A 20,878-nucleotide genomic window follows, 5' to 3' on the forward strand; every position below is an offset into this window, starting at 1 on the left:
CAGAGAGGTTGAAACAGAAAGTGGGGTTAAAGTTAGAAACAGCAACAGTTTGGAGGCTATTACCACTCAGTGTCCCTATGGCTGACACAGAGGGAGAAAAGAAAGACAACAGATTGGAGCTGACAGACATAGGGATGCAAAGAAGGGAGGAAAAAAAAAACAAGTAAAAAAAGGCACAGCAGCAGGGAAGGAGGCTGGGTGAACTGCAGAGGCAACGTGTTAAAGCAAGTAAAAGTCCAGAATGAGGGAGGGTGTGTGGAAGAGAAGGAGGTTGCTGCTAACACAAAGAGATGCACAACAAACAATCTGATGTCGACGACACTTCAGGAAGCAACTCTCAAGAAAAAATGACAGGAGATGAAGGTAGATGGTAAATTAGCAGACAAGCACAACAAAGAGGAGACGGAGAGTTAAAAATCACAAGTTTAAAGAACGATAAACAACCTGAAGAGTGAAATTGCGAAGATTGTCACCTTTCTCCACAGACAATGCCGAAGATAAGAGTAGTGACAGATGAACAAAACCACCTGACAGCAGGAGAGACTTTGTCCATTTGTGTTCATGATAACAGTGATTGTTGACAGCAATGAAGCTCCAATGGAGGAGAGGAGCCAACTGTTTGTACTGTGTGAGTGTGTGTGCGCACACACACCTTAACACATCCAGAGGAAAATGACCGGGGCGGGTAGCATGATGCTAATGAGATGATTGTGCATTACCACTTATCTGTGCTGTGGTAATGAACTCAGATGAGAGTTACACCAGAGTGAGGTGTATGTGCCCTTGAGTGCCGTATATGTGTGTATCTGGATTTAGTGGTTAGTGTTTATCATCTAAAACTGAATTTTATTTGCAGAAAATTTTAAAACTACTGAACCCGCTTATTTCCTTTGTGCATCTTTTCCAGGTGTGTCCTTCAACAGTGTTTACACTCAAATCTGGAGAGTGCTGCTACATCTTGCTGCAGACCCTTTTCCTGAAGTGTCTGATCTGGCCATGAAGGTCCTTAACAGCATCGCCTACAAGGTATTTAGTGCACATGTTTGAGTGTCTTAAGCTACGCACAAATGTTCTAGGAGGAGCTCAGGAATTGTTGGAGCTGTTGTTTGGGTGTTTTACTCTTTTAGTTGTTGCTTACAATGTTGAGGATCCAGGACTTGAAGTTTTTTCACTACTGTTCTCATTATAAGTCATTTCGAAGATGAGTATCAACTAATTTCCTCAAGTGTAATGTAATGGGGGGTGTTATAATTGACTTTTTGTCTCAATATCCATATGTCAGTACTTTCTCACTACCTGGTTATGCAGTGAAAAAGATCTGTTTCCAGCACACATGCCCCACCCTCCCACCAGCATTTTCCTCCTCCAAAAGGCCATTACTTTTGTGCAAATGCAGTTAAGCGCCAATGACTCCCCCAGGCTCAGCAGAACAGAGCAGAGCAGAGCAAAGAGGCTTCCGTAACTTAAGGAGCCGTAATAACCACTATAGTCCACCACCCATCCTAATCCTGAGGCAAAATTTCCTACCACCAACACCAATTGTCCCCTCAGTTACCTTCAAACGAGCAGCATCTCTGCGATGAGACTCCCTACTGGACTGCAATAAAAAACAACAGGGCTTGATTTACAACATAATGCAATAGACTTCTCTTCCACCAGGTAATGCACTGGGCTGTCTGCGTGGCACTGCAACACACTCCTGTGGTGTTGGTTACTGTGTATCTGCAGACCTGAAGTCAACTGAGCAAACACTGGTGTCATATTTATTTAAAAAAAAACACTCTGACAGCCAACATATGGGAACAAACAGACTTTCAGCCACACTATAATCCCAAGGCAGATAACTGAAACAGAAATAGAGACAATTCAGTCAAGCACTGCAACCACCTCAGACCTTCTGTGTCATCTTTAGAAGTCTGTTAATAAGCAAGAGCTGTTGATTTTAGGTTTTAGGCTTGGCTCAAGTCAGACTTCATTGATAAAAATTAGGATATAACTTGTGCTTGACTGCTGAGACTTGCTTTAGCCTTGACTACTGAAATACTTGACTTGAGACTTTAAAGCAAAAACCATAAAGTCTCAAGTTTTGACTGGTAAAATCCATACATATTAATGTTAACAACAAAGAATAAGACAGCAACAAGCACGCCTTCTATGCCTACACAATTTCAGTATTTAATTATTGGACATCAGCATTGAAAGAATTTGGTCTCACCTTTAAATACACCATTTACAAAGCTTCAAAAGGTGCTTGTTCAAATACTGTATCATTTTAATTTTAATGACTTGAGACTTAACTTGGGACTTGTCTCAGTTGACTTTAATGTGTCTTGATCAACTTGAGAGTTGACTTGGACTTTTACAATTGACTATAGACTTAATTTGTCTCAATTGACTTGACCTATCTCCACTGCCCTGAAACTTAACTTGAACTTGATTTACATCTGCCAACTTTAACTTGTCTCGGCTGCCTTAAAATTTGACTTTGATTTGTCTCAATTGACTGAAGAGTTGACCTGAACTTGTCTCAATTGACTTGAGACTTAATTTGTTTCAACTGACGTGAAACATCACTTGAACTTGTTTCAGCAGACTTGAAACGTTACTTGCACTTGACTCTTGTTTGAATGACTTGAGATTTGATTTGTCTCGACTTACTCAGGATTTGACTTGAATTGTCTCAGTTTGACATGAGACTTAGGTTGGACTTGTCTCGGTTGCTTTAAAAACAGCTCGGCTTCTTGCTTCTCCTGAATGATACTGAACTAAAATATTCTTACTGTGATTTAGATCACACACTCCTCTTCAGCTCTGGTTATACACCTACATCACAGTCCAGTTTGAAATGAGTGCAGTTCAGTGTATGGTGCTGGTTTCATTCATGTCATACATACTATTCTGACATGAAAGCTGTGTTAATAGATGATATGGATGATATATTTCACATTTGGTCAGATACTGAATCAATGACACTAATCCTGGGTTCCCACCATGAAACTGTGGTGATTGTTTAGATCTTCTGTGCTGCCGGGTTGAAGATGTGTGTGAGGCATCCACGTTTTAGAATTTGTAGCTTATTTGCAGCAACATCCATATCTGAAGCTTTGTCTACTGTCATGGCTACAACTTTGTGTTCTATCATAATCAGCCTTATTGGCTAAACATATGAACACATAAAAGGAAAATACACTTAATACCTTTAATTAAATTCTTCAAAGTCTTCACTACAAATATTATGAGTGTGGACAGACATGTAAACTGCAACTTGACTGGCTGGCGGAGGCATACATCCATAAGGTGGTATTTCTATTTTTTTCTTGCAGAGAGCATCATCAGAGATGACTTAATCAGAACATTCATCCCAAGTTCACCACTGTTAACATCAGACTAACTGGGAATCCAGCACTTTTAATTAGGATTTTAAATGTCAAATGTTATTGATTTGTAACAAAGAGAACAAGGTTAGCAGCTAATTAAAATTTGCTTGCTTCTTAGATAATGAAAGCATTAAATATTTTTTTAATAGTCCCCTCCTGCTGCATGATTCTGTGGTGAAAGTCATGGGTCTTTTTTTTTCTTTAATCCCGGTATTCTAGTGTGTCTGGTCTTTTCACCGTACTCACTGAAGTTTGACTTGTGAAATTCTAAGAGAAATAAAGATTCATACAGTTTTATTGAAAACAGATTTTCAGAAAACAGAAGTTTCACCTGACAAAGAGTTATAGTCAGTTGAAACATTACTTTATAAAGTCCTTCAATGTTTCAGTGGACGACGTAATTCACTCACTCATGCAGTTTGTTTACTTGACAAGACAAAAAGCAGTTATAGTCATAAGAGGAGATTATGACTTGAGAGGCCCGAATCCTCTAATTCCCCTTATCTGACGCAGCACAAATCTCCTCTCTTACACTCAGCTCCTCATTCTTCTCCAACCAACCACATCTTCCCTCCATCACTCCACCATCTCTACTTTGACAAATCACCTCTAACATTTACCAGCTAAAATTTTAGATGCACCTTCAATAATTAAATAGGACCATTCAGTTTTTCTGAGCTGTCATCAGCTTTCACGCCTATGTCCTACCGGAACCATGCTAATAGCATTGTCTGTAAATTGTTTGCTCAGTTGACTCACTCTTTAGCCAATTAATGATTGAAGAAGAGAGGGGAAACGGGTTGAAACGGGAGAGCAAGCTGTTTCCCAGCGTAGAGCAACGCAGCTGGTAGAACCGATTACCCACCCCCACCCCTGGTTTCCTGCTAATGCAGGAGTTTTGCATATCACATTTTCTGGAGAGCTTGTCAGCAGATAAGGCATGCGGCCTCCTGCGTTAACGTGATGTTTGTTTACCACATGTTGATGACCGGCAAATGTTGATGAATAATCCATGAACATGTTGCATAATGGAGCCCTTTTAACTGATGGGCCTGTAATTTCACATTCATACCAGCATATGGCCAAATGTATCTAGAATGTTCTCTGGTGATTAAAGGACACACATTTGGTGAAATTTGGTGACTTGAAACAGATCCAATAGTTGTTAATGGATGCGCACTCAACTGTTAAGGGAATAAAACCTCTGAAACTTTAGTGCCGGACAGGCTTGATAACCACTTGTCCAACCTGCTGCCAAAGGATGTTTTGTTTGTGCCTTCACTAGACGACAGCTGCACTTTGCTGCAACCCAGTGGTGGAAAGTAACTAAGTACATTTACTCAAGTACTGTACTTAAGTACAATTTTGAGGTACTTGTACTTTACTTGAGTACTTCCATGTGATGCTACTTTATACTTCCACTCCACAACATTTCAGAGGGAAATATTGTACTTTCTACTCCACTACATTTATTTGACAGCTTTAGTTACATTCAGATGAAGATTTGATACAATGGATAATATAACAAGCTTTTAAAATACAACACATTGTTAAAGATAAAACCAGTGGTTTCCAAGCTTTTTGGCTTTCGACATCTTACAAAAAGCATTGTGTAGTCGAAATAATCTAATGATGTCATATATAATAATATATCAGTCAGAGGGACCAACGATAAACGATCTAAATACTTCTTTCATCACTGCTGCAACCCCTCGCTAACTCTCAAATGAGCTCCAGAAGGCTTCATGCTACGGTGTTGAGCTCAGTTTTTCCATTATAATATGTGTAGTTTCTCTGCATGGTGTCTGCGGTGCATTGCTGCCTTCAAGACACTTGCTGCTACCCATCGTCCGCATACACTCATTTTCCAATTTGTCAAAAATAAGGTTGTTTATCTAGTTTGCTTTTTTATGTCCTCATCATATTGATCTTGTTCTGCTTGAGTAGAAAAAGTACTTAGATTAGTGACAGAGCTATTTCCATAATAATCCTTTCAACTGCTTTTACTGCTGTTTTGTTTCATTTCCAATTGTCTTTTAATGAAGCGCTAACAGCTAACCCTTGTTACTGTTGTCTTTATACCCTCACAAATGCAGTATATTGTATGTGTGTGAACTATGCATTTAAAACTTTTCTCCTTCCCTCTCAGCCTTTTAGACAAATGCAAAACAAAAGATACCTGCCGCAATTTTGTAATTAGCATAGAAATCAATTCAAAAGCAATCCCTGCTAGTAAAATGTGTTTGCCTGTGTTAACTAGATTTACACTGCAGAGTTTTCTCTCCAACCGGCTTTTGTAAACAACTCTGCTATTCATCAGTGATGCTTTCGCTCTACTATCTTTATTAAGTTTACTCCTCCCCAGTGTGCAGCCATTAGACGACTCACAATGAAGAGGTTATATTACCTGCTTCGTTTAATGAGATAAAGTTCTGGGAATTTAGGCAAACTTTTAAATGCGCTGTTACCATAGGAAGTGGGATCCGCTTTTCAGGTATTGCTTCTAATCCTCTGAAATATCTGAATCCTTTGTCCCTTCTACCCTTTTTAGCTTCTAATTCCAAATGTCCAGTGATATAACCTAATGAAACAACAGTTAACTAACCCACCGTTTCTTTCCACTCAGGCAACCATGAACGCTCGGCCTCAGAGGATCCTGGACTCTGGATCTCTCACCCAGTCAGCCCCGGCCAGCCCCACCAGCAAGGGCACGCACATCCACCAGGCTGGGTGAGGAACACACACATGAATCCCAACATATACAGAAAACTAATTATATTGGAGCCTGAAAACATTTGCGTCATGCATACAGCTCACTCAACCTTCCTTCTAGCAAGACAGAAACACAATTTCGTTTAATGATGAGGACATTGGGGGGAACCTTCAGCTGAATTATGTGAATTTCTTGGAAAAATGTTATTGTTTGCATCACTTTAGATTCATTATTGCAACCCTTAAGATTCTTTATCTCATTTTTTCAAGAGCATAAACTCAAAGAGAATATAAACAAGGAAAAAAATGACAAACACATGATAACCGACTAGTTTTAAACAAATTAACGATTATGTATTTTATGTGTAAAATTATACCAATATGGGATTTAGTATTTATACCAGTATTCTGCCTCCTCCTGTCATGTCTTCACCTTCCTTTCTCCGGTCCTCCAGTGGTTCTCCTCCCATGCCCAGCACCAGCAGCTCCAGCCTGACCAACGAGGTGCCCAAACCCCCAGCCAGAGAGCAGCCGGCTACACGCCCCCCTTACACACCCACATTGGGAGGACAGGCGCCCCACTCCCACCAGTTCCCCCGCACTCGCAAGATGTTTGACAAGGGACCTGAGCAGGTAGAAGAACATAGCTCAGCCGAAATGTGGGAAGAATAAGTAACCAACAGTTACTATGTTATTATGATCTGAAATTAACTCCTTGAATCACTAATATTTGTTTGTGTGTGTGTGTGTGTGTTCAGGCAGCTGAGGATGGGGACGAGCCAGGTGGTCACAGGAACTACATCAGCGCAGCCCTCCAGACGGGTCTGTGTGATTGGAGTGCCAAGTATTTTGCTCAGCCGGTCATGAAGGTATCTTTTCCCATGTCCTCTTTTTTCTATCCATTGTTCCTTTTTCCTGTATTTGTCTCCACCTGTCATCTCCTCTTCTCCTCTGTGTGTGTGTGTGTGTGTGTACTGTTTTTTTAAATCCATCGATAAGCTACAAGCAACATGTCAGTTGAGTTATTGTTTTGATTAAATGCAGCTAAATGAAAAAGAAAGAAAGGGAGCAAAGGCATCTTTTTTAATGAATCATTTAAAAATAATGTTTTCATATTATTCCTCCACCAAGCCACCTAGTTCTTTAACAGCAGCTTAAGGTGGTTGCTAAGCAACAAAGAAGCACTGATATGACAGGTAATTTTCAGTTTTCACATAAATATTTATGTGAGCTGGTGTCATAGGTGCACGTTTGTCATGCATTTTACAATTGCTTTAAAGGGAACTGATTCATGTGAGGACATGAACTCTCCGTTATAGCATTTATTTAAAAAAATAATGAAGTCCTATGGAAAACAGTAGGTCAGGGACCAATCACAGTGTGAGAAAGAGCCTGATGGTTGTACAAGATGGCTTCGCTGAATAATTGAGCTCTCTGAGATACATAACTTTACATCCTCCCAAGTGAAATTTAAGATTAAAAGTAGTGCTTTTTACCATGCACAGTAGTTGGTGCTGAATTTTGTAATATTAAATCAAGCTTCTGTCTGTTTTAACAACCTAAACACACCATCCTGTCTGGAAAAAAGGTAAAACAAACGGTGTCAGCGCATTTTGTAGAGGTTAAACAGAGAAGGAGGGAATTACTACAAAGAGAGTCAAGCATAAGGGTCAAATAGAGGAGAGAAAGTTTTGGATGTGGAGGGAGAAAAATAAGTAAGGAAAGAATTAGAATTTCATGTGTGCATGAGAGACAAAGTGGCGGATACAGAAAGAGTAGAACAGTAGATTTTAGTAAAATAAAATATTTACAACAGGAAGACATTTTGGACAAAAAGAGGAGGAAGGTTTGTGTGTGAAGGAGAGAGAGAGAGAGAGCGCACAAAGAGATAAGTAAGATGATGAAAGTAAAATATTTGAAAAGGAGAGCAGACATAGAGGGGCAGATAGAGGTGGAAGGAGAGTGTGTGGGAGAAAGACAGAAGAGGAAAAACAAGAGGTGTAGAAAGTGAAGTAAAACTGTGTAAAGAGCACAGCAGCAGGATGAACAGGATGAAGGGAAGACTGAGCCAGAAGTGGCAACAAAAGGTGATGAAAAGCACAGAGATGATTTGATAGGAAAAGTATATAGTGAGTGAAAGAGCAGGAGGAGGGGGGGGGGGGGGGGGGTGAGGGGTTTTGCCGTAGCACAAATCAGAATGCTGAGTTGGCAAAATTTTGAGTGCTGCCATAAAACACTCCATTTACAGAGCTCTGTATGTGTGTGAGAGTACGCCTTCAAGTCTGCACACAGGGTATCATATCACTGTGTCATCAGAACAAGGTGGGTGTGTGTGTGTGGTTGTGTGTGTGTGAGAGTTTCAGAGAGTGTGTATCCTCACTTACAATTTTAGGGGTGTTTGAGGAGCAAGGACATGTCTTCACATGAGAGACTGATGAAAAAGATGACAGCTACAAGTTATTGTTCGTGTGTGTGAGAGAGAGAGCAGTGGTTACACACACAACTTGCAGATACACTATATGGACAAAAGTATATGGACACCCTAGTTTACATATTTTTGTGGACTTTTTATTGAGGACAGTTTTTCAGAGTTTGGGCTAGGCCCTTTAGTTCCAACTAATGCTTAATTATACAATAATAATTTAGATAATTAAATGTTTCCATTTTTGTGAGAAGGTCCTTTCCTTTGTCAACATCACAGTGCCCTGTGTACAAAACAAGGTCAGTAAATAATAGAAATGGGTTACAGTTTAGTGTGGAAGAACTTGACTAAGCTTAGCTCTCACGTGTTAAAGTGGAGATTTACACATCACAAAATGCATCAAACAAAGCTAGCTTTACATAGAGTTTAGTCATTAGAAAATATTTACACACGGTAACTGCCAGGTGTTACTGTTGCAACTAACTGGATTAACCGACAAAGCTAACATTACCTTGTTAAAATATGAGACTGAAGAGTAAAAAAGGTAATATTGAATATGGTTGACACATCTGACCTTACACCTTATCAAAATGCTGTTCAATAATGATGTAAACTGGGAAGATTTTAAATGTAATCTCACAAAAATAACACATGATGCTTTCAATCAAAAAACATTATTTCAGTAAAATTGAAGTCATGTTTTTTTTTGGTTAGGTTGCATAATTGGATAATTTCCTCTCATTCCAAACCGCATGAATACTACTAATTCTTTAACACACATTTCCATGGATTTGCAGTTAAGTTCAATATATCGCTGGGCCCCTTAAACTGTTTCACTGTGATGTTACACTGACTTCCTGTTTACAGCGTTGTTTACTTTTGATTGGATGGTGGGACGAATGTACACTTTTTTTTAAAGTCCCTGCATTTCTCAAGTTTTAATGATGCAACTAGATGTTGCAGATTACCAGTTAGAAACTAGCTAGTAGTTACTGAGAAGTTAAAAAGGACTTTACTCACAAACTTAGTAATGAATTAATTAATAGCTGCTACAATCTAACCCTAAACTCAACCGCATCCAACACCTCTGGGATGAAGTGGAACACTGACAGTGAGCCAGGTATAATCGACCTCACTGAGGCTCTTGTGGCTGAATGAGAGCAAATCCCTGCAGCCAGGTCCCAAAATCAAAATTTTGTTGAAAGCAGAGGAGTGGAGGCTGTTAAAGCAGCACAGTGATGCACATGGTTTTTGAATGACATGTTCAACAATTACATACTGTTTGAGTGTCCATATGCTTACTGGCCATATACTGTAGGAGTGATTTTACAGTATATCCACAGTGTGTAGAGCTCTGCTGAAAATGTATGCAAGAGTCTCACACACACATTTCACCTCAGGGTCTCATTATACGTTACATTAGCAGCTGATACAGTGCAGGACCACAACCCTGGGAGCCAGAGTATCAGCTGGCTCTTACCTTGACACACACACACACACACACACACACACACACACACACACACACACACACACACACACACACACACTCTGCTGCTCACTGCTAAATCCGCCTTTTCTCAGGCTCAGTCAGAAACTATAAAGCCCGTTGGGACACTGCATGTGATACAGATAAACCTGACCTGACTACACACACTCACAGAGACACACTCTCTACATACACCACACACAAATATATTCATTCTCAAATTCAGCTTAAAGGTGTCAAAATGTGTATTCCCTAAAAGCAACATACACCGAGTGAAGACATTATTGGGATATTGATCGACTACAGTAGTGGTGTAGTCACATGACACTGTAGCTCTGTGTGTGTGTGTGTGTGTGTGTGTGTGTGTGTGTGTGTGTGTGTGTGTGTGGGTGTGTGGGTGTGTGGGTGTGTGGGTGTGTGGGTGTGTGTGTGTGGGTGTGGGTGTGTGGGTGTGGGTGTGTGTCAGGCTGTTTAGCATTCAGTAGGTGTGGGAGGCCTCGCTGTAGAAATGTGCTTAATAAGCACACACTGGCAACCAGCATTTACACACACACACAAAGACAGTTAGTTCCCCACTATTACACTTCTCTGTTGTTTACACGCTGTTGTTTATTTATTCACCTGTCAAATATGCATAATAATAGCAAAGTCCAAGTTTTTAATTTATAACTTTAATACTTGTAACTGAAAAATGACATAAATCATACTTATATTACATTCTGTGTAATTAATGTCGTGTTAAAAAAGGGACTCATTTTGTTCTCTAAAAATAAAGGCGGCAAAAAAGAATCTGTGGGGGACATTTTGTTACATAAGTCTTAATGGAGTTAATATTTTTCATATTGTTCCTCTCATCACCCTCTCATTATCTGAATACCTGCAAGAGCATCACTTAACATCGCAGCTGGCACAGTAATCCAGGCCTGCACTGTGATGAGAAACGTTTTTAAAAATGTAAAATTGTCAGTGAGCGCAATGGTTTTATTATGAGAACATAATGTGACCTGACAATCAGGATGTCAGTGTTTTATAGGGTGACACAAAGCGAGGTGGATGTGCTCAGGCTGCTACATACAGACCAACTGTACAAATCATGTCGGTGTTATTCTCTTTGTGTGTGATCACCAGGACAAAAACAAGCACTGGTTCAGTTGTGTCATTTAGCAAACAACACAGCACATAAATGTTTCCATCTCTGGCCAAACAGGCCTCTAAGCATCAAAGGAATCATTCATCATTTTAGGAATTTTCTTTCTCTGCCCAACTGAAAACCACAGAGAAAGAGCTCAACTGGTTTTGTCCATAGAGGAGAAAAAACGCCTACCTACAGTATATCTCTAAAGCTTACTAATTAACACATTATATCTTATTTGTTACTTCTCTACAAAGAGAAATTGATCTGATCCTTGTACACAACAGCTAGGCACAATGACTCGACCTATACCTGTGCTCACTGACTGTATATAGCAACCAGAGCTACAGCCGTAGGCACTGCTGGGCAGAGGGATAAACTGTTGTTTGTCAAGAAATAGTTAGAGCACAAAAAATCAATAAATACATTTATTTCCCTATTTATTGATAAAAGCAATGTTGAACCATTCCTGTAAAGGCAGTGGAAATTTTTGACCACTAGTAGCGCTATGCAGCAATAGTTTGATTGGTCCATGTTTTATTTGTATGTTGTGCGTCACTAGCACGCACGCATGCACAATACACACTTCTGTTGGTTCACGCACCAAGAAACATGACAATCCACCATCGAATGACAGAGAAGAAGGAAACATAGAAGTAGAGCATGCAGATTTCAAAATATTCACAAAATCAGCTTTGCAAAGGTTTTATGAGGAAGGAGATGTATTAAACATGTTTGTAAAGCCTCAGTGATACGCACAGTGTGGGTTTGGTGAGAAGCATCGAATATAAACATGACTCTTTGGGTCCATAAGAACTTCTCATGTGTTTGATTTTCCCCATTCTCATTCTTTTCTATTTTACTTGTATCCTATATTTCCTTATTTTCTCATATCGTTTCTGCATTGTTCCTTATCACATGCTGTTCTTACTCGCCTCTGCAAATTCACAAAACTTGACTCGTGTGTTTGGAGGTTACACCAGAGACCCCCCGTTGATGAACATACTGTTGATGCATACTTGTTATAACAGCTCAATAATATACTTTTCTTCATGCAGTACAATTAAACTGCCCTCATGTATGTCTTTGCTTCCTATAATCTTCCTCCTGACAAAAACACCCAGATCAGAAAATGCCTTTAAAGTTTAAACTAGATTTGCAGCCAAATGTGTCAGTGTTTAGAGGAGCAATACTTGATGCTCGTTGTGCCTGATGTGGGACTTGATGTCTGACATCTGAAGTGTTCATCTGTTATACAGTACATCCACAGTATTTATGTACTTGTGTCTGAGTGCGCAATAAATTTAAACCTTTTGTTCTCTCTCAGAAATGTTTCAAATAGAGTGATCAAAAGAATCTCTGTGTCCCTGTCCTTCTATTTTATTCACACTCTCAGATCCCAGAGGAACATGACCTGGAGAGTCAGGTGAGGATGGAGCGGCAGTGGAGGTTCCTGAGAAATGCTCGTGTGAGAAGGCACAGCCGGAGCATCACACAAAGAGGTCAGTCTCACACATGCTAATGTATAAATACTCCCATGTGCACTTCATACTATTGTATTTACACTTTACAACTCTGTCTGGCAGGTTAAGCCACCTTACTTATTTAAAGATGAAAGGAACAGTGGACTGCATGTTAAATAAATAAATAATTTCCTCACACATTACTGGAAATGAAATCAAACCAATTAGTTGTGCACAGAGAATCAAAATCACAGAGATAATAATGAAGTTAGACAATCATAAGAAAATGAAATAGTAAAAGGCTGAAAAAAAACAATATAAAAGTTAAGAAACAAGCAAAACATTAGTACTACTCTCTTAAGAAAATTAAATGTTAAAATGATAATAAAACATGCATTGGAAACTGAAAACTGCACTAATCAATGTTTTTTATATTAAGAATGAATCGTGTGTAATGATGTGAAAATGAATGATATGATTTGATAGGTGTAGCTCATAATGATGAACCCACAGAGAGTTATCAGCTAACTATGCAGCTTTACAGAGTGTTTTAGCTATGTTCAGCTCATTATTTTAGATTTATGGAACATTTATTACATCAACCCAGTTTCCAGTTGCAGCAGGCAGCGGTTTTGAGTGAAAAAACTCCAAAAAACACGATACATTACCTGTCCAGCTACAAACAGGACACAGATAAAGTGAGCGACTAGCTAACAAAGGGGAGAATTTAGCAGCTTAAGAGCTGTATATTTCCATCAGGATTAATGGCCACCAGAACAGCGCTCATAAAGAGTTAATATTGGAGTTAAATTCATGAGGAGGCCAAAAGCAGAAATTCAAATGAATGCTAATATTGCTCCATATTTGCTTTGCTTGACTTGATGTTGCAACCTCATGAGCTCATAATAATTCTTCTGCCCCCAAGTTGCTAAAAATGTAGCTTTAAGAATCGGCAGTGGTAAAAATAAACATTTTCTACCTGCATCTCACACATCAGAATCAAAGCTAATTGTTCATTTTGTGTCTGAGTCGAGGTTGGTAAGAAATGATTATTGATGTCTTGATATGGATATCAAAGATTTTAGGTTGGATTTTGGTCATCAGGTTCAGAGATTTATGGTGCAGGTTAATTTCAAACACATTCATCTCAGATTTATTGTTATTTAGCTTCAGGGATTTAAAGCACAACAATTCCTTAATTTGTTCAATGCAATACGTAGCAATTCCAAACAATTGTAGTCCATAAAAATAAAAATAAAAATGTGCATAGTGTTTGTATATTTATGTAGGCAAATTTGTTATTTAGCACCACAGAGAGATCAGAGAATTGAACAGGTTTACTTATTTGAACATAATTACTGATGGGCAGGAAAACATCTCTGTCTCAAATAATAAGATTTTAGGGAATTCAGAACATGTCTGTACTGATGCTGAGCTTTTGTCTGAATAATGTCTAACTGATAGTTGTTTAGATCCTCTTCGAGGGAAGAATCAGGTTGAAACCGAGACTGACTGTCCCAAAAAAAAAAGCCCAAACCGAGACACACACCAAGTGCAGATGTTACAGCTCTGTTTCAGTCACGTGAGTGTGCAGATGGTTTGCAGTGATAAGAGGATTGATTGAAATCTACTCACAGCCAGAAACAAACCCCTTTATGAGTCACAGGACTCCCTTTCTCTCACACAAACACACAAACACACGCACACATATTAAAGAGCCCGGGGTGCCAGCATACACAGAGACTCCCCATTGAAGTCAGAGCTTTATCAAGCAGCTAACACCCCCAACGTCACTGGCAGCCCCCTCCACACATACATGCAGAGTCACGAGGTGATTGGCGTCAGAGCTGAGGCTCGCTCACGCACGTCCCCCCCCCCTCTCTTACTGCTTGCTATATCATTGAATTCCCCTCTATCCTTAGAGTTTTTTCTGACAGAGGAGTAGTAGGGTTGCCCTCATTCAGTCTGTTCCCCCCAGAGAGAAACAAGACGAGAGAGGAGGAGGAGGAGGTGGAGGGAGGGTGGGATCGAAGGAGAGGATGCGAGGCGGTGGTGGGGAGGCAAGAAATGAAAAGAGCAGAAAAGAGTGAAACGCAAGAAACTATCTGGTTTTTTGAACTCATTGGTTTTTCTTTTCTTGTTGATACAAAATTTACACAAATCACCAAGCAGTTCTGAAGTCTTCGGGGTAGTTTCAGATTTTACAGTAGTTCCGTATTGAACATGCTGTCAAATAGCACAAACAAAAGCAATCAATGAAGATGATCTTGCCCAGCTTTTTACCAAAGGACTCAAACACTCGTATCTACTTTTCCCTCCAACTACATTTTTTCAACATAACTGCGTCAGTGATGAATTCATGGTGGATTTTTCTTCATTCTTCTTCATCTCATTATGGCGGTCTCGAGAGTTTGTTCAGGTAGCCAAGGACAGGCTGGCAAACCGACATGGTGTTGCCATGACAACATATGGTGAGGCGGTGAACTTATCGGTTGTATCAGTGTGTTGGCACTGCATTATACTCCCGTTGAAACCTGCCAAAGGGGTACATAACGAGACTTTTTGTCTCTCCTCCCTGGATCACTAATAAATATTGTCATATGTTCTGTTTCTTTTTCCTCTCTTGCTTTGCCTCAAGTCCTACTGTTGTTGTTTTGTAACAACATCTTTGCAGTGCTGCAATTATCCAATACTCAATCATATATTCCAGTATGTTCTGGTTCTAAAATTGTGTTACGAAGGCCTCGCTGCTGTTTATTTATTTCTGTTTTGTTTTTCCTCGGCTCTGTTGTCTTGTCCTATTTGCAGCTACAAAAGCTGCTGGCATTATTAAAGTTTTATATTAATTTAGGAAAAACATTTTCATTTTCAAAGCATTTTAAGATGGCCATCTGCAATGAGTGCTTTAAGGTAGTAGCCAAGAAGACATACTGAAACCAGGGGTTGTTCATGAACCAAAAAAAGGAAGAAAAAAAAACTGAACCTATGAAACAACTACAACTGCTATTATCTGCATTTACATACATTTACATCAACCATTTGGCTGTGCCTTCCATAATAATAGAACTCTCAAAAGAATGATTAAATTCTGTATTAATTTAGTAAGTCTACAATTAATGCATCAAACCTACATGAAATCACATTTAGTTTCACTGATGGAGATCTGACACTTTTTGATAGCTAATCTAATTTTAAAACAGTTCAACATTTGGGAAATACGTTTATTTGTTTTCTTGCTGAGAGTTAGATGAGTAGATTGATAGCACTGTTAAACATGTGAGTGGTATCAGTCTCCTCATCTAACTCTCAACAAGAAAGTGAATAATGTCAAACTAAGAACCAAGAAAATCTGTTCTTGTATAAAGAACATGTCAAAAAATAGCCGAACCTTGGTCCAACAAAAAGAGGTGGTCTCATTCCGGATCAAACTGAACCATGGTTCAGTTCATTTCTAGTGTGAAAACAGGCAAAACAGGCACTTTGAAAAGTGAAGTGAGAAGCTCCTCTGCATCCCCGCTGGAAATTATGATCTTGATACTATTTAACTTTGTAGCAAGTAGATTTTTGCATATCTGTCTGAAGTAAGTGTACATGTACAGAACCAGGAGCAGAGCTGTCTGACACACTCCCACAGCTCAATCAGATGGGCTAAAGCACCCCTTCATCATACCCTTTCAATGAATGGCCTTAATGGAATTATTTAATAGTGCTGTATTTCTCTGCAAAGAGAGAGAGGAGCCATGTTTCCACCATGGCCCCATGTGAATCCATACAAGACTCCTTTATGCTTGTCTCAAGTCTTAAGGTAGCATTTGTAGCACTACTGCAGAAGCTGGACAATTGAACAACGTATTTATTACTTATGCAAATCTATTTTTACTTTTCTGCTCACTTGATAACAATTTGATAACATTTACTCTTAAAGTTTTACAGCTGACAGCTGTAAGGTTACTGGATACTAGGTTTATATATTTTTTATCAAAATATTATACATATATGTGTGTTCTTCGTTATAATCTTTCCTAGTACCTCCTGGTTACTGCAGAGATACCATCAGAGTCCCATGGTTGGGACTGGCTGCTCTACTTTACACTTATTTCTGTCCTGGCTTGTCCCCGCTTACAGGTGTTTCCCGTCTGGATGATCAAATATTCATCAACCGCAACCCTGGAGTGCCGTCTGTTGTGAAGTTTCACCCTTTCAACACCTGCATTGCTGTGGCTGACAAAGACAGCATCTGGTCAGAGACAAAGAGCACCACACACACTTGAACACAAAATAATTGAGTTTACACACTGGTTTAAAATGTGAGACAGGTTAAGAGATTATATTCTAAAGACTTTATGTTTGTATGCCTGTCGTAGTTTTTGGGACTGGGAAAAAGGCGAGAGGCTGGACTACTTCTACAACGGGAACCCTCGCTACACTCGCATCACAGCCATGGAGTACCTGAACGGACATGACTGTTCATTACTGCTCACTGCAACAGGTTGGAAACGCATGCAGGCATATATATATATTCACATGGAAGACTCAGGTGCACGCATTACTGCGCAAAGTAAAAACTCAAGTTAGACATTAGCAAAGATGTTCCTTGAGTGAGCAGCTCAAATGTTCGCACCCACCAGCACAGTAGAAATCGCAATGCGACTCATTTGTAGCAACAACAAGCCTTAAACACTTGACTCTTACCCCCACAGACACACACAAAACACTCATGTGTATTCATCATCTTTCATCAACGGAACAAAGCAATTACCCTCCATGGCTTTATCTTCATAACCCAGAGGAACTGTAGAAAACACCCACAGAAACACACATTTGTTTTGTTTTGTCTTTACAGTATAACATTAAACTGAGAATGAATGCTGCATTCCCTTACACACCTTCTGAAACTTTGATAAAAGCTCAGGGATTAATACATTTAAATTCCTTCTCATCAAAATGTAATGTGCACTCATTCAGCTTTACTCCATCAGTCATGCTACGAGGGATGTCAGCGAGAACATTAGTTATAAAAAATATACAGCATTAAAAAAGTAAAATGCAGAATGTAAATCAAGCGGAGACCTTTATGGATTGTAATAGCTTCCTCGTAAGAGTGCACGGACATGTTTTATGTTTAGCTCTGTGTCTTAGCTGTGTTTCAGCTACACTGTTCTGACAGAGATATTTGGGGTTTGAGACTCCTGCCTCAGGTTGTTTCCCACTGACAGTTGTACTCTTTCAGGCAAAAAGCCTTTGAAGATGCTGCTCTACATTTTCTATTGATTCTTTGTGTCTGTGTGTGTGGTCATGGTCAGGTCGCACTGTGTGTTGCATGTTTTGAAAGAGTCTGACTTCAAGGTTTACATCAAATGTTCTGCACAGTTCAAAATGCACTTCCAAATCCAAAAAGAATACAAACGAGTGTTGAGTCTGTGTGCTTCACCTCCTTCTGGCCTTATTACCTCGCTGCAACTTTTTATCCACATTCTTTCTCACTCTTTCCCTTCCCTCTCCACCTCTAACCCCACCCCTCCCCTCTTTCCAGATGATGGAGCGTTGCGTATCTGGAAGAACTTCGCCGACCAGAAGAATCCGGAGATGGTGACGGCCTGGCAGGGCCTGTCTGATATGCTGCCCACTACCAGAGGTCAGCCCTCCTCCAGCGCTCACAGTAAAGACCAACGCTCTATTTTATTATCCGCCCCCCTCTACCCACCAACCCATACTCTCATAGTACTTCCTGTAGTAAATCACCACGTGCCCCACTGTATACCCCTCCCAGTCACACTTCCACACCTCCCCATCCAAAGAACAACCAGGTAGGATTTCACATGTTGTTCTGTGAGACAATGTAAACTTTTAAATGGACACATTTTGTTACTTTAAGGTTAGCCTGTGAAAGCAACAACTGAATATCACAACATAATGGGAACTACTAAAACAAGTTAGAGAAGAGTCATTAAGTCAGTGAACTGATTCAGTAATAGTAAACAGCTAACAGTCGTAGAAACTGAACCACACTATTATTTCCTGAAGAAGAAGCATTAAGTGCTGGTGACACTGCAGCCATTTGACCTCTGGTGTAAACATTCCTTATAGTACGTTGGCTAAGCATTAGCTGATATTATTTGCACTTTAATACTGTTGAGTGCATTGTCCATTTGTGAAAATGAAATCATGTAACAACTTTTATGACTATCACAAGTCTTCGTTACACTCAGTTATGGCATGGCTCTCTGAAGCATCTCAATCAAACCTAGCCAAAGTATTTTGTTCACACTCTGCAATAGCACAATAAATGTCTTAAATACTGTAGGCATGTGCTTTTAATAAGGTAAGACATTTTAGGTTAATGGCTGTCCATTCTGCATTTGCCAAGAGAAGTTTTAAATGATTCCACGACTTTGGCAAAAACATCCGATAGTAGTGATCTCTGAACCTTTGCCAACCAACCAGAGAGCCATTCGGATTACTGAATATGTCAAAATTCTAGTGGTAGCACACAGTGGAACCAAGTTATCAGTGTTTTCATTAGGTATGAACACACACATGACGTAATAGTCACCACATGAAGTCCAGGAGAGGAGGTCACATGCTTTCTTTACATGAACTGAGTTGATCCTAAGTTCCACATTGTATGATTATTCCTGCCACACCGGTGGCAGGTTTTTGGATGTAAGTCAGGAGTCTGTACTTAGCTCCATCAGTCAAAACTAATGTAGCTAACTTACCCCCTGTTGTCAGCTCCACCTGTCTTACCATTTGACATATGCCGAATTCATCACATATCTTTCACACCTGACAGGGTTGAAAGTCTAATCTGTTCAGAAACCTACATTCAAAGTCTGTTTATTTAAGAATACTACATTAATCAAAATGTAACGGGTAGATTCATCATTCTTGTAGGGTTGTTTAAGTTGTGTGAATATAATATTGGACTGTGGATATCGGTGGATGTGCTGCCATGTTTACCTTAGGTGTTGGCAAACTTCCATAGTTTGTGAGGCAGAGTTATTCGCAAATATTTGAACCAGGCCTGACACCCACAGTACACACTTGTCAGAGTTATCCACCCACTTCTGCGTTGTGTCAGGTTACCTACACACACTCTCTCTCTCTCTCTCGACTCTCTCCACTGCTCCACATTTCCATTGCTCTGCCTCCGGCGTTTCTTAGCCGTCGTTTCTGGGTCATGGAAGTTTTTGGGGAAACTGTGGCAGCTGTAGGAATGACTATATGTTTCTCTGAATACTTGATAAGCTGCTCAATGAATGCAAAAATCAACTTCCACTCCTTTGTATGTTTTGAAAAAGTTTTAAAATGATCTATGACCCATCGTGTTAGCATGAGCACATGCTTATGTGGGTGGACAACTTTCTGATAGCATTTTTAGAGCACATCTCTGTAAGACACATATTTGGCTAATTGGTACTGTAGCAACAGGAGCAGAGCTGTCAGGATGAGTGACTGGCTGATTGGTTATCTGTGTGGACCACACACTGCGTGCACATGTGTGTCTCCATCATTACAAAGCCACAGAGTCACTAAAGCTCTGCAGAGACCTGCAGAGAGGCGACACACTTAACTAGCATCACTGTCTTGCTGCCTCTCACGACACAAATCGCCCTGAGAGATTCATCCTCTGCAGAGGACTCTCCCACAGCAAGCCACAGCCTTGTTTTCACTAAGACTTTAACATTTAATGGTGTGCTTGTTATCCTGGATGTGTCTTTAGTGACAGTCACTGTGTAGGTACTGCATTCAGTCTACAGTGGAAGCATCAATTTTAATAAAAACAGCCACTCGAGATCTTTCCTGGAAAAGTTTTACTGAAGAGTCCAGCTTCAGCTTGTGGTGTTCAAATATGTTTTCCAACTCGGCAAGATACTTCAAGAACATCTGCAAACTCCCTGTCTCCACACATCTTATTCTCACATACACACAAGCGCACACATACGATTTTCCCTATTTAATGCACACAGGCCACCTCCCCTCCTGGCCCAGTATTAATTATAATATTATTACCATTTCCTGGAACATCTTTCAGCAGGAGTACAATAATTATATGCGTTTGTTTGGACTCTTTTAGATTTTTAGCATCGCCTCGCCAGCATTAATAATGTAAAACCTGATAAAATATTACACAAGTCTGTCTTTGTGCTGCCAGAAAACCCGCTCTACCTCTGTAGGCAGTAGCTACAAGACAGAGAATGTTTTTCAAGGAGACGCTGGCAGACACACACATACACACCAGTCCCTGTACAACCTGTCTGCACTCATCCCATTCTTGTCCTC

The 20,878-nt window shown here is 39.9% G+C and overlaps 1 protein-coding gene across 4 annotated transcripts in view; it reads left to right on the forward strand.

Moving 5' to 3' along the window:
- Positions 1-20,878, forward strand: part of rptor (regulatory associated protein of MTOR, complex 1) — a 179,658-nt gene that overhangs the window by 140,129 nt on the left and 18,651 nt on the right. For 2 of the 4 annotated variants that reach the window (XM_067584282.1, XM_067584280.1), the window contains exons 22-29: positions 908-1,026; positions 6,004-6,107; positions 6,545-6,722; positions 6,848-6,958; positions 12,529-12,634; positions 16,721-16,835; positions 16,960-17,084; positions 18,129-18,254. In XM_067584282.1, coding sequence (XP_067440383.1) covers positions 908-1,026; positions 6,004-6,107; positions 6,545-6,722; positions 6,848-6,958; positions 12,529-12,634; positions 16,721-16,835; positions 16,960-17,084; positions 18,129-18,254 — 984 coding nt within the window. The remainder of the gene's footprint in view (positions 1-907; positions 1,027-6,003; positions 6,108-6,544; positions 6,723-6,847; positions 6,959-12,528; positions 12,635-16,720; positions 16,836-16,959; positions 17,085-18,128; positions 18,255-20,878) is intronic. The other 2 variants (XM_067584279.1, XM_067584281.1) reach the window with 1 other exon arrangement.

Source organism: Thunnus thynnus, chromosome 3 (genome assembly GCF_963924715.1).
Source record: "Thunnus thynnus chromosome 3, fThuThy2.1, whole genome shotgun sequence".
In the NCBI taxonomy this organism is placed as follows: domain Eukaryota; kingdom Metazoa; phylum Chordata; class Actinopteri; order Scombriformes; family Scombridae; genus Thunnus; species Thunnus thynnus.